This window comes from Rhinopithecus roxellana, chromosome 3 (genome assembly GCF_007565055.1).
Source record: "Rhinopithecus roxellana isolate Shanxi Qingling chromosome 3, ASM756505v1, whole genome shotgun sequence".
In the NCBI taxonomy this organism is placed as follows: Eukaryota; Metazoa; Chordata; class Mammalia; order Primates; family Cercopithecidae; genus Rhinopithecus; species Rhinopithecus roxellana.
Window position 1 is genome coordinate 17921228 of NC_044551.1, and position 14100 is coordinate 17935327.

A 14100-nucleotide genomic window follows, 5' to 3' on the forward strand; every position below is an offset into this window, starting at 1 on the left:
TATACATCTTTGTCATTGTGACTTGCTGGTTTCATTTAAAAACATAAGGACATTACCGTAATATGAAAAACAGTATTAGTACTCACCACCAACCAAAACCGTTGCACCATCAGGGATGTCTTTCACAGCTTCTACTGGATCTGTATACAACTTGGTATGGCAATGAGCACTGGTGGAAAAGGAACAAACACATCCCTGAAATATTAAAAAAAAATTGATAATCATTTAGAGATACAGCTTTGTGTGTGTAGCAATTTATTAAATTGACAGACAAATGATAATTTCATTATCCCCTTTATATATACATGTTTTTAATTGCCGGGTAGTAATTGTATATAATGCATATATTTATACAGGTAATAAATGTATATATTTATGGCACACATGGTTGTTTTTATATGTATAGTAGACCCCCCTTATCCACAGTTTCCCTTTCTGAGGTCTGTCACCCCAGGTAAGTATGGTACAATAAGATTTGGGAGAGAGAATGCATTCTTATGACTTTTATTACAATATATTGTTATAATTGTTCTATTATTAGTTATTGTGACTAATGTCTCATAGTCTAATTTGTAAATTAAAATGAATGACAGACATATGTAGGAAAAACAACTTATATATGGTTTGATACTACCCACAGGTCAGGTATCCACTAGGGTTTTGGAACACATTCCCCTCAGATAAGGGAAGATACTATATACACTGTCTAATGGCTCAATCAAGCTATTTATAAATGCACACGCTTTTTTGTGGTAAAAATCTCTAAGCAATTTTCTAGTATACAATATATTATTAACTATAGTCACCGTGGTGTTCAACAGATCTCTTGAATTTATTCCTCCTAAATAAAATTATGTATCCGTTGACCAACAACTCACCAACTCCTCACCTCCAGCCTCCATAACCACCATTTCACCTTTCTGTCTGTGATACTATCCCCCTCTTTAAAAGCCTGGAGCTTTAAGTGACTCATACTTAAAAGTAAGATGGATATTTTATCCACAGATTATCACTGAAGTCCCCTTGTAACAGATGTCTTCTACTACATAAGGGAAAGTTCTAATTCCATCCTTTGTGGTCACCCAAAAGAATGAAAGTAGAAAGAAAAGTCTGTAGGGTCCAGCCCCACAGGGTCAGTGGGTTTTTCTCCCCATGTGCGGAGATGAGAGATTGTAGGAATAAAGACAAAAGACAAAGAGATAAAAGAAAAGACAGCTGGGCCTGGGGGACCACTACCACCAAGACGCGGAGACCAGTAGTGGCCCCGAATGCCAGGCTGCGCTGATATTTATTGGATACAAGACAAAGTGGCAGGGTAAGGAGTGAGAGCCATCTCCAATGATAGGTAAAGTCACATGGGTCACGTGTCCACTAGACATGGGGCCCTTCCCTGCCTGGCAGCCGAGGCAGAGAGAAAGAGAGGAGAGAGAGAGAAAGCTTACACCATCATTTCTGCATATTAGAGACTTTTAGTACTTTCACTAATTTGCTACTGTTATTTAAAAGGCACGGCCAGGTGTACAGCATGGTACATGAAGGCGGACTAGGAGCCTGACCACTGAAGCACAGCATCACAGGGAGACGGTTAGGCCTCTGGATAACTGCGTGTGGGCCTGACATTAGTCAAGAGGTGGAGGAGTAGAGTCTTCTCTGAACTCCTATGGGGAAAGGGAGTCTCCTTTTCCTGTTCTGCTAAGTAGCAGGTGTTTTTCCTTGACACTGACACCACTGCTAGACCATGGTCCACTTGGCAACAGGTGTCTTCCCAGACACTGGCGTTACCGCTAGACCAAGGAGCCCTCTGGTGGACCTGTCCGGGCATAACAGAAGGCTCATACTCTTGTCTTCTGGTCACTTCTCACTATGTCCCCTCAGCTCCTATCTCTGTATGGCCTGGCTTTTCCTAAGTTATAATTGTAGAGCAAGGATTATTATAATATTGGAGTAAAGAGTAATTGGTACAAACTAATGATTAAATGATATTCATACATAATCATATCTATTATCTATATCTAGAATAACTATTCTTATTTTATATATTTTATTATACTGGAACAGCTTGTGCCCTCAATCTCTTGCCTCAGCACCTGGGTGCCTTGCCGCCCACAAAAGTCCATATACTGGAATTCAAATTCATAGCAATGGTGTCATCGAGCATCAGTTTCTGGTAACCCAGTCTTCCATTAATCAATAAGTATTTACTGCAAACCTACCATGTGTCAAGTCCTGTACTATTTGTTCCAACATAGTTAAGTATTAAGACATGAGCACTGCTCTCTAAGAAATTAAAGCCAATGTGAATAAAACACATACCTACAGAGTTGGGCTCCAGGTTCAATCTTAAATGTCAAAGAATGCCTCCTAAAGGGACAAGAACACCTTACAAAACAACTCATCCTCCTATAGGGCTTAAGGTTTATGGAGCCTACATAAAAGGAACAAACCATTATCTACAAGGAAGGTAAGTCTAGCCTTACCAGTGTATTATTTGGTCCCAAATGAGTCACCTAGTGAATATTCATGAGCAATCAGTTGTAAACTTTTCCCTTTCCCCTACTTCATCCACACTATGCACAAAAGGAAACAAGAAAGCAGATTCTGTAGCAATCATTCATACACAATATCACCTTTCCTTTATTCTCATTACACAGTCAGCCTAAAAAGAAAGAATAACATCTGAATCTTGGTATACTGCCACCTTAAAATGCCAGTTGTGAGCTCACATCCACTGCCTAACAGTCTCCCAGACAGACACAACTGAAGTAGTCAAGGTAACAGCATAAATGTCTATCATTCTTTTCTTCCTCTAAAAATAAGCGAGCACACTGCCCAAACCCTGAGAAATAAGTCTAGGCAGAGATAGAAAGGGCTTGAGCCACAAAGAGTTTTCCCTCTTTCCTATCCTCAAGTAGCAAGTATTCATCTGCTTCTATTTTAAACACACATTTTTTTAATATATTGAAAATGACAAGTGTGACAGCCTGAATAAACAGGCCAACAGAAGGATCGCAAGATAAAGTTGAGGATATCTCCTAGAGACACTTAAAATGACAGATCAAGTTTTTGAAGCTTAGAAGGATCTTGTAATTTACCCAAAACTATGTTAAAGCAAGACCAGATCCAAGATTTTGTTTGGCCTTCTACCTCAGGATCTTTCTACTGCAGTATGCTTCTCTCCAAGTTTTTTGAAACCTCTCATACTCTACTTCCCGTTTATTGATATATAACGAATCTTTGTGAGTGTTCTATTTCTTCCTGTATAACTCTGCTGTCATTATCTCCACTCAGAAGTGAAGAGTCAGGCCCTTATAGCTAGAAGGGGAAGAAAATTAAAGAGTTTGTCCACAGCTCAACAGTCTGTGCAGTAAGATCACCCTAACTATTTCAATATGCTGAGAAACACAAATTCCACATAGAGAGGAAGTTGGAAGAAAACTCATTTCCCCTATACACCTATACAGGCTTTTTGGATTCAGGTATCCATTCCCTCAAGCATTTACCCTTTGAGTTACAATCCAAATACACTTGAAGTTATTTTTAAACATACAGTGAAGTTGTTATTGACTATAGTCTCACCCTATTGTGCTATCAAACAGTAGGTCTCATTCATTCTTTCTATTTTTTGGTACCCATTAACCATCACCACCTCTCCCCTGCCCACAAATAAAAGCATATAACCATAGGCTTATCAAGAATTCTATTATTTTGTTTCATCTGATAGTTTTCATTACAGTTAGAAATTACCAAAGTGCTTGCCACACTCCCTGAAAAAAAAAAAAAATTTCCTCAAAAGTATTTTAGAGAAGATATGTTTAGCCAGATAATCAAAATTGAAAAGCATAAAGTGAAGATGTTTCCCAGGTAATCTGAGAAGAGCTCAAGACAATGAAGAACTTTCAGGTACTCAAGTTTGTTTTTTTCATTATTCATATATTCAGTTAACAATATTTGTTGACATTTGATATCTATTTACTAAAGAGTCAACTTGTACTACAACAGATTCTGGAAACCCTAACATCTAGTTTAGGAGATAGTATGGCATGAAAGATCATGCTCTTGGGATCAAAAATACCCTTGCTTCAAATTCCAATTCTGCCACAGTTACATGAACCTAGGAAAATTACTTAACCACTGCATCTCTTTTTCATGGGGGGAGAGGGTATTTTAAGTTTACAAAAAGATGATAATTGTTTTCTAGGAATGTAGTAAGGATCAAATGATGTTATATACAGAAACCCTGTGCCAGGACTATAGAAGATACCCAGGGGATACTAGCTTCCTTTGGAAAATGCAAGCTTTTCTTCATTCTCCACTAGGGCAGTAAGATCAACTTGTCATTTATTGGAGTTTAGTTTTAATTTTAATTGTATATAAATATTTATGTAGGCAATAAATGTATATGTTTATGGCATACATAGTGTATTTATATGTACAGTAGACCTCCCCTTGCCCACAGTTTCCCTTTCTAAGGTTATATATGTATAAAACATATTCTGATGTTATATACAGAAGCCCTGTGCCTGGACTATAGAAGACACTCAGGGGATGTTAGCTTCCTTTGGAAAATGCAAACTTTTCTTCATTCTCTACCAGGGCAGTAAAACCAACTTGTCATTTATTGGAGTTTAGTTTTAATTTTTAACCACCTCACTCTACCATATATATACACTCCACTGATTTTACAAAGAATGTTTTTAAACACAATTCTTACTGTAGCAAATTAACCCAGGTGATTGTTGTTGAAAGTTTTCAAAAAAACACGGGTCTTACCTTTAAGATTACTTTAACATGAGGTGATATTTATTTTGTCACCTTATGGTTAAATAAATGACAAGGAACAGCTGATATTGTTCAAGTCAGTATCAGAGTTTGAGAAACAAAAGTGGGGAGAAGTTATATGGAGAGAAGTCAAGAGATACACGTTGTAAGGAAAAGGCAGTAACATGTGAGTGGATGCACTCACAGACCTGCAGAGCATGGCATCACTGCCAAGAGGTGGTGATGTGTGTGAAAACACTTTAGCTGTCCAGAAGTGGACCAGTGTCTACCAAAGGTCGAATGTTCACCTTCAGCTAAACACTGCCAATTATGCACATGTAACAAGAATAAATCTCAACAAGCTCACAGGGAGTTACAACAGTAGGCAATTCTCTACAGCAGTGGTGTGCATTGTTACTCCAATGTTGGAGGGGTACTCAGTGCTCCAAAGGAGCACAAATGAAGGAGTAATTCACTCTACCTGGTGGACTAGAAAACCAGAGTTTGCCAGGTGTTAAATACTTGTCAGGATGGTGATTCCAAACAAGGGAGCCACATAAGAGTTCAATGATATGAAAAGGCTCTGTGTACTCACAGACACGTGGGATCAGGTCTTATGCAGAGAGGTTCATGAAGATCAGGCTGGAGAAGCAGATTGAGGCAGTTTGTAAAAAGTCTTACAGACTACACTGCAGAGTTTCTTTTTCCTTTTCTTTTTAATTGTTTTATTTCCATAGGTTTTTAGGGAACAGGTAGTACTTGATTACATGAGTAAGTTCTTTAGTGGTGATTTGTGACTTGATCGTTCAATGAGGAAGGGACAGCAAAGCTTTTGAAACAGATGTCATAATTCAAAGGAAGCCTGAATTAAGAAAGTGCTATGGAAACTCATTATTTCTTTCCTTCACGCATTTGTACCAACTATACAAAATACTGGGGCTACAAAGTTAAAATAAATATTAAAAATAAAACACAGACATAGTCCCTGCTAGGATGAAACTTACAAACTAGCAAAGACAGTAGTCATTAAATAATTACAAAATTTTAAACACAATCATAGTATTTACTTGAGGAGCTACAAAGAAGAAACAGTTGCTGAGAAAGAATGCCAGGGACAGCACTGAGGAACATTTCAGAAAGAGGCACATATGACACTTGGTGATCAACTGGAAGTGCAGCAAGAAGAGAAGATGGTTCCAGGATTTCCAGCTTATATACTGGATGGATACTGGTACTGTCAAGCACAGTGAAAGAAGAACAAAACAAGGAATGGGAAAGTCACTTTATGGCTGGTTTGCTTTGGATCAGAAAGAGCTTTAAGCACCAAATGACATCCAAGTGAAGTTCACCAGTTGCACCAGAAGGACTGCAGTTCAGGACAGTCTGAGCTTGGAAAGAGATTTCGGAAAAGACAGTGTCAAGGATGAATGGTGGGTAAAGTGTTAGTGGTACTCTTATAATCTTTTTCCCACTAATAATTTTCTATCGTGAAAATAGTTATTAAATGCTCCCCACTGCCCTGCAGTAATAATGAAGAAAAGAAGATACCTTCCAATAGTCTATTCTCACCTAAGTCCATGCCAGATAACTCTGAAAGGGGCAGTCAGTCCCCAGACCAGCAGCATCAACACCATCTGGAACTTATTAATGTAAAGTTTAGGGCCCTACCCAGGACCTACTAAATTAGAAATTCTGGGGCTGGGTACAGCAATCTGTTTTAGAAAACTTCCAGGTAATGCTGATGCACTCTCAGGTCTGAGAGACACTGGGCTTGCCCATCATAAAAATGGTAAACATTTAAGAAAATATCTCATTTTAGCTGTTAGTTCTGTTTAGTGGAAAAACTCAAGGTTTCTGTTTGCCTGCAGGGTTCTCTCATCCCTATGTTAAACGTGTAGAATATCTCATCTATGCAGAGTAGCGTGTTTGTTGAGGGAGACTGAGTGTAAGGCATAAATACGGTCTCTGCCCATATTTATCTGTCATCTGCTTGAGGAGACAATATACACATCTGAAAAGTTCAACAAGCAGATAAGTGGTACAGTTCAACAGAAGCAGCAGGTGAGGATTTAAAGTGCTAAACAATAAGGGCACTAAGAGTCACAAGCTAGGGGAACAGTGGGAGGCAGGAGTTAGACCTATGATAATTAAGCCTGACAGGGGTAAGTTTGAACTCTGTATGAACTTTTAATGAGATACAAAAGAACCCCTTATTTGCATCTCCTCCCTCTAAGAAGAGGTTTGCTGAGCTTCGGAAATGGTTTAATGATACACTCAAAGTGGAAAAGACTCGAAGTTAGTAAATTACGGTTGAGCAAATAACTATCAAAAGAAGGAACGTTCTTGACCTCCGCCCAAGGGTATCGCTGTGCTCTGGTTTGCACTAGCTTCAGCACCGCTGCAGTCTCACTGAAGGTCAAGTTCCCTTTTAATAATGCTTTATATATCCAAGTCTACCTGCAGTTATCAAAATGCTTCCTAAGAGGTATTTAAGAGTAAAATAGACCAGTTCTGAATCATTCCCTAGCACCTACCGAAGGAGCTCAGTGGCTCCTCTGTGTTCTCAGCGGTCAGGGATTGGATGCAGGAAAGAAGAGCAACGGGGTCTGGCAGGCACGCTTCAGGAGTAAGCACCGTGTGCATGGCATGCCGTCAAGCTCAGACCTATTATTGAATACCAAGGAAGAGGTTCCCGCGATTGAGACAGCGGGGATAAAGCCACCCTCCTGGACCTGGCGCGCTGGTCCTGCAATTCGCTCCTAGGGCTCCAGACAAGGGTGGGCTTATAAGCGAGGACAGTGCATAGGGCAAAACCACAAGTCAGTCCACGGTGGGAATGCCTCCGGATACCACTTGGTGGAGAGTTGGCAGTGGGCCACAAAAAGGATTTCAAAGGGCTCTGAAAACCGAAAGCCCCTAACCCGGATACGAGGGGCCTCGAGAGAAAGGTTTGTCCGGCCCTGCAGACCAGACGCGAGCCAGGGACACACCTCGAATGGTTTCCCAGCTTGGCCGGCAGGACGCCCTGGCGAGCGCTCCAGTCTGCCGGGCAGCAGAGCCAAATTGGGGAGGAGAGGATGGGAGCTGCATTCCACACCCGCCGCACCCGGCATCCAGCCCCGGTGAACTCGAGCACAGAGCCATAGCGAACCCAGCCTCAGATTCTGGGCCTCTAGAGGTTCCTCTGCCCAGAGTTCCCTCACTCCTGTTGCCTCACTCCTTCACCTCCATACACTGGCGCCCTCCTCCCCTAGTTCAGACCCTCAGAGTCCCTTTCCAAGGGCGGGTGCCAGGAGGGACGCCGGCGACCGCCAGGGAGCTCGAGAGCGCTGCCAGGAGTCCTCCCGCCCCTTCTCAGCCTCTCCGCGCGCTTCCTTAAGCTTATCGCTCCATCAGGGAAGCGACTGCAGAACCAAGCAAAGGCGGTCATCCAAGAGGCCGAGGAGGCCAAGAACGCGTCACCGCGTGTCCGTGACGAGGGCACCGCGCCACGGATGCCAGATCCCAGGCTGGAGAGAGCGGGTGGGGGCAGAGGAGAAAACGTGGGCACCACTCAGGGTTTGGTCCACGTCCTTCCTGCCCGTGGCCTTCCTCTTCCCCCGCACTTTACCTTGTACCAAGCTCCCCTAGATCCGCAGGCAGAGGCGCAGAGCCGAAGCCCGGAGGAGAGGAGTTTCACAGCCGCCATCTTCGGGCCGTGAGGCAGGAGGAGGCTACCGGGTGGAGCGCGCGTTTGGGTGTAGGTGCGCGCTGTCCTGGGCGCCGCCCAGTCACTGCGAAGGAAAGCGGGGCGTGCTGGAGCCTCCACAGCGCGGCTATGACGTCCTCCTGGCCTTTCGAGCCGCACGCCGCTGGCGCACTGCTGGTTGCTGCTTTTAAAAGAAGTGAGGCTGGGCGGGGCCCCGGCGGCGAGAAGAGACTCTGCGCAGCTGGAGCGGATCGCGGCTTCGTTCCTCTCAGAGCCTCAGGTGTCTGGGCGTATGCGAGACCTTTAGCTTAGATGGGGCGCTGGTGGCCGCCTCCCCCTAGGTTGTGGATGAGTCTTGGCCTAGGGTTCAGGACCCTCCGGCCGCGGGAGGATCTCCCGCCAAGCTTGTTGCTTTTCCAAGTCAGTGCTTGGTGTGTGTGTGGGCTGCATAGGGGCACCCCTCGAAACCCCCTTCTCTTCTCCCGCCTGGACGGCGTTCACGTTTCTAACATTTCTCAGCCCCTTCTCCCCAAACCTGGCCTTGGCTTACGTAGAGTAAGTTTGCTGCGAGGACCTGCCTCGAGGTGTCGGTCAAAGAGGTGTGAGCAACAAGGCTTGCAGAGGAACGAGATTAAGATTGAACCTCTGTGACCTGACTTTAGCACACCTTTTCTTCCCCATCATCCAAGTTTGCGAATTTCAGGCTCTTTCTCGCACTGGAGTCCCAGCAACCCAGAGATTTACTAAGGAGATGCAACCATAAGGGTAGCATATTGCTTTAACCTTAGGCGAGTTAGAAAACTTCCCTAAGCCTCAGTGTCCTCATCTGCAAATTAAGATTGCTTATAATACAACGTCATAACGTTTCTATGAGTTAATTCATGCAAAGTTTCTGGTCGTATTATGAGGAGTCAATAAATGTTAGCATTATTTTAGGTTTATTCCATTGTAGCAGTTCATTGACATGGCACGTACATATTCTGCAACCCTTGTCTTTTGATCAACTCCTTGAGGACATGAGCCAAGACTGATTTCTCCAGAACTGTCTTTGCACTTAGCAGAGTGGAAAGACCAAGTGGAAGCTCAATAACATTTTATTTGATTAAGCTGACCAAGTTCTGAGAATGTGATGTTAGTTTTGAACCAAAGCAAAGCACACAAAAATTAAATGAGATCTTAGCTTCCTTAGCAAATACAGTAAGGTAATGAACAGTGAAGATCCAGTTCAAAGTTTGTCCATAAAAGCATTTGCCCTTGCATGGTATTCTTTTAACTCTGAACTTTTTTTCCCTGTAAATGTTATAATTTTAGGCAAAATCAGTTAAGGACTAAAATACCAAGTTAGACTATTCAATTACATTGGAGAAACTAACTTAGTAATGGTTGGTATTTCAACACATTTTAAGAAGTTGGATTGAGGGGAAATTCAAGTACTGTAACTAAAGTCCCACAACTAGTGATAATTTAGCATATAGCAGCTGTTGTACCTTTATAAAACTTACACAATGTGAAAAAAAACTAGCATTCCAACTGAGTCTGCTTTTCCACTTTTGCCCATTCCAATTGGGTCTACTTTTCCACTTTTGCACTTCCACAGGGCACATGAAATGGAAAAACTGCATTGGCAACTTTGCGGGTGGTCATATGACTGACTCTTGGCTGGTCTCACTTTGTTGCTCTTGGCTGAGGAAGACACATTTTAAATGTTGCATGTTATGTGACTGAGTCTCCTGAGAAAATCAGCCTCATTACTGTATGTTCAAAACACACTGTACTGTATTTTTGATGACTATGACTTCATTTTATACTTTTTAAATAATGTGTAAGTCTCCTCGACTTGAATAAATTGGATTACAAATTACAAAAAAGTTCTTATATGCTGATTTGCCTTCTAGTTACACAAAGGCACTTCAATTTTAATTGATGTGCAAAATTTTACTTCTTTTAAATATCTGAACTTTTCTAAACTAGTAAGGATATTTCCCACTTGCTTTGAAAGGCAGTTTCTGGCAAATATGTTATATTCTGGAAACTTTACTTTGTGGAATCTTACAGTTTAGCTTCCACACTTTTAAAAACTGGGAGAATTGGATTCAAAGCCTTTAAACAAAAGGTCTGATTCCAGTCATGCAATGAGGAAAATTTTTTTTTGTTTTGTTTTGTTTGTATTATGGGTTTTTTTTTTTTGTATTATATTGTGATACATATGTGTATGTGTGGGTGTGGGTGTGGGTGTACATACACAGAGTCATGTGCCACATAACATTTTGGTCAATAATGGACAGCATATATGATGGTGGTCCCATGAGATTATAATAACATATTTTACTGTAGCTTTTTTATGTTTAGAAATGTTTAGCCAGGTGCAGTGGCCCACGCCTGTAATCCCAGCACTTTGGATGGTCAAGGCAAATGGATCGCTTGAGCCCAGGAGTTCGAGACCAACCCAGGCAACATGGCAAAACCCCATCTCTGCAAAAACAAACAAACAAAAAAAGTAGCCAGTGTGGTGGAGTGCACCCATAGCCAGCTACTGGGATGGGGTGTGGGGTGGGCAGTGGGGACTGAGTCAGGAGGATTGCTTGAGCCTGGGAAGCAGAGGTTGCAGTGAGCCGAGATCGCTCCTTTGCACACCAGTCAGTGCAAGACTCTGTCTCAAAAAAAAAAAAGAAAAAAGAAAAATTTAAATACACAAATAATTACCATTATGTTACAATTGCCTACTAAATATTGTGCAGTAACATACTGTACAAGTTTGTAGCCTAGGAGTATAAGCCATACCATATAGCCTAGGTATGTAGTAGGTTAGACCATCCAGGTTTATGTCAGTATATTATAGATTAGCACAATGACAAAATAGCCTAACATCTCATTTCTCAGAACCTGTCTTTGTCATTAAGCAAGGCATGACTGTGTGGCAACATTTTATCAGATAAATGCAGGTAATGTGTCAGAGTTTAATTCTCTGTTTTAAGGAGTTTCATTTTAATTCTCCTTAAATATGATGCATTAGCATCTCTCATTAGTGCAAGATAGGACATCCTGTTCTCACAGTTGATGGTATACTCCTCCAGGCTGATAATCAGGGGCATCTGAAGACTTGTTTTTCAAATGTTGATTAACTGGTTTCACTAGAAATAGCAGTTTTTAAGTAGGTCATTTGAGTCACTTATAAAAGTGCATGCGTGCTTCATTTTATGACAATAGTCTTTTAATATATGGAGAACACAGTCCTTCAAACAATTTGCCTTTAGTAGGTTTGAAGAACATAAATCTGAGACTTCACATAAATCGGTAATCTAAGTATTGTTTTATGATGCAAGTCATCACCCATTAATTTGCATATTTTGCAAGCTTATTTGTATAGATCCTTTGAAGGAGTCCCTTGTATTAACTAGTGTGTATTTAATATTTGTTCAATGAATAAAGAAAAAATAAACTGATTTTTTTTAATGTAGTTTTCTCAGAAAAAATGTAAAATAAACGCATGAGATACTTGGAGAAGGCTTAAGGCCTGGAATGAGATTGAAAATTATGATAAGGTACTAAGGAAACCTAAAAGAGTAAAATGCACCAGAGTGATCTTGTATACATTCAAAACTGATCATCTTATTTCTGCTTAAAACCTGTCATTGATTTTCTCCACTGCCTTTGAGATCCAAAGTTCATACTTTATAACATGACATAGAAGAGGATCATCTCTCCTGGTCTTCCTTTCCTCCACACATCTGCTTTTTATGTCAAACTATGTGTGCTTCTTGATTTTTACACAGTGAATTTGCACAAGCTCAGAATCAAGTCTTGACAGCAAAATAATAAAGAACAGGAATTCTGTGGTTAGGCTGCTAGGGTTCAAGTCTCAGCTCTGCAGTCTCCAGCTATGTGGCCTTCTGTGGAGCAGTAGTTAAGCAGGGCTTACAGAATGTCAAGATGTAAGGTAATCTCTAGATCAGTATTTGTATTATTCAGGTGTTAAAAGATTATACATTATTATTTCCCAGATACTATCTTAGTCCATTGTTGCTCCTACAACAAAATATCTTAGGCCGGGTAAGTTACAAAAAGAAATGTATCTCTCACAGTTCTGGAGGCTGGAAAGTTCAAGATTAAGGCACCAGCATATTGAATATGTTAAATTAAATTAAATTTGGCCTAAAACTGCTTCCATACTTTGAAATTCTGCGTAGCAAACTGCACCTAAGTTAGTGTTTAAATAAACCTTACTTAAGAGTATATTCTTGTAACAAATAGCTGAGTCTCAGCTAATTACAACAGCCAGATTTCATCCCAGTCACAGACTACCAACTAATAAGACCATGTCCACATAAGGCAAATGCCTCATTGCATTGTGCCTAAATAAGGCAAATGCTGGGCCGTAATCAAACAAGCTGTTTCTGTACTCTCAATTCCTCTTTCTGCCTATAAATATTGCCTGCTCACATTGCTGAGTGGGGCTTTCTGAATCTCCACTGGTTCAGAGTACTGCCAGATTCATGAATTGTTCTTTGCTCAAATAAACTCTGCTAAAGTTAATTTGTCTAAAGTTTTTCTTTTAACAAGGGCCTGGTGAAGAGCCTGTTCCTCATAGATTATACCTTCTCTGTGTCCTCACATAATGGAAGGGGCAGCAGGCACAAACAGTTCACTTGTACCTCTTTTATAAGGGCACTAATCCCATTCATGAGCTCTCATGATTTAATCACCTCTGAAAAGCCCCATCTCTTAATACTATCACATTGGCAATTAAGTGTCAACATATGAATTTGGGGAGGACACATTCAAACCATAGCAGATGCTTTCTATATTTTCATAAACTGAAAAAAACACAAGGCAAGATTCAAACTCTGGACCATATGTTATTAAAAGCTGCTATTTCTTTACACCTCCCTCTTTCTGAGATATCTTTGAATCTTACCCCAACTCTCCAGTTTCACTCCTTTTGCGCTATTTCAGGGCCTCAATTTCAGTTTCTTTCATCTGAATTATTTCAGTTTCTTTCTAAATAACTTTCCATTCTCCCTCAATTTAAACATACTTAAATTATCATTTCAAATACAGGATCTGGACTTCTCACATCTTTTTCTAAAGTATTTCAAGAAATCCTCAAAGGCTACAAGTGAAGTCCAACATTCAATTACAGCCAAGATTTTGTTTAGTCTAGCTTCAACAAACCATGTGGCCTTAAGGGCTCTGCAGAGGCATTTTAGGGGCTACGCAAACATGATATTTTGAAATTAAATTTTAGATTACATTTTTACTATCCTATCAACACTAATAAAGAAGGAGCATGCACACTCAATTGTGATCTATCGTCAATTTAAAAGTGTTAAAAATTACCAGATTGTGTCTGGGCAAGGTGGCGCACGCCTGTATTCCCAGCAGTTTGGGAAGCAAAGGCGGAAGATCACCTGAGGTCAGGAGTTCCAGACCAGCCTGGCCAACATGGTGAAACCCCATCTCTACTAAAAATGAAAAATTAGCATGGCATGTGGCACATGTACTCCAAGCTACTCTGGAGGCTGAGGCAGGAGAATCACTTGAGCCTGGAAGATGGAGGTTGCAGTGAGCTGAGATCGCACCACGTAGTCCAGCCTGGGTGACAGAGCGAGATTCCATCTCAAAAAAAAAAAAAAAAAAAAGACCAGATTATGCAG

General features: G+C 41.0%; 1 protein-coding gene across 2 annotated transcripts in view; it reads right to left on the reverse strand.

Moving 5' to 3' along the window:
• Positions 1-8742, reverse strand: part of OXCT1 (3-oxoacid CoA-transferase 1) — a 151889-nt gene extending 143147 nt beyond the window's left edge. For both annotated transcript variants that reach the window (XM_030927441.1, XM_030927440.1), the window contains exons 1-2: positions 8369-8742; positions 87-195 (exon numbers count right to left, since the gene is read on the reverse strand). In XM_030927441.1, coding sequence (XP_030783301.1) covers positions 87-195; positions 8369-8446 — 187 coding nt within the window. In that variant the 5' untranslated portion in view covers positions 8447-8742. The remainder of the gene's footprint in view (positions 1-86; positions 196-8368) is intronic.
• Between the last annotated feature and the right edge of the window lie 5358 nt (positions 8743-14100).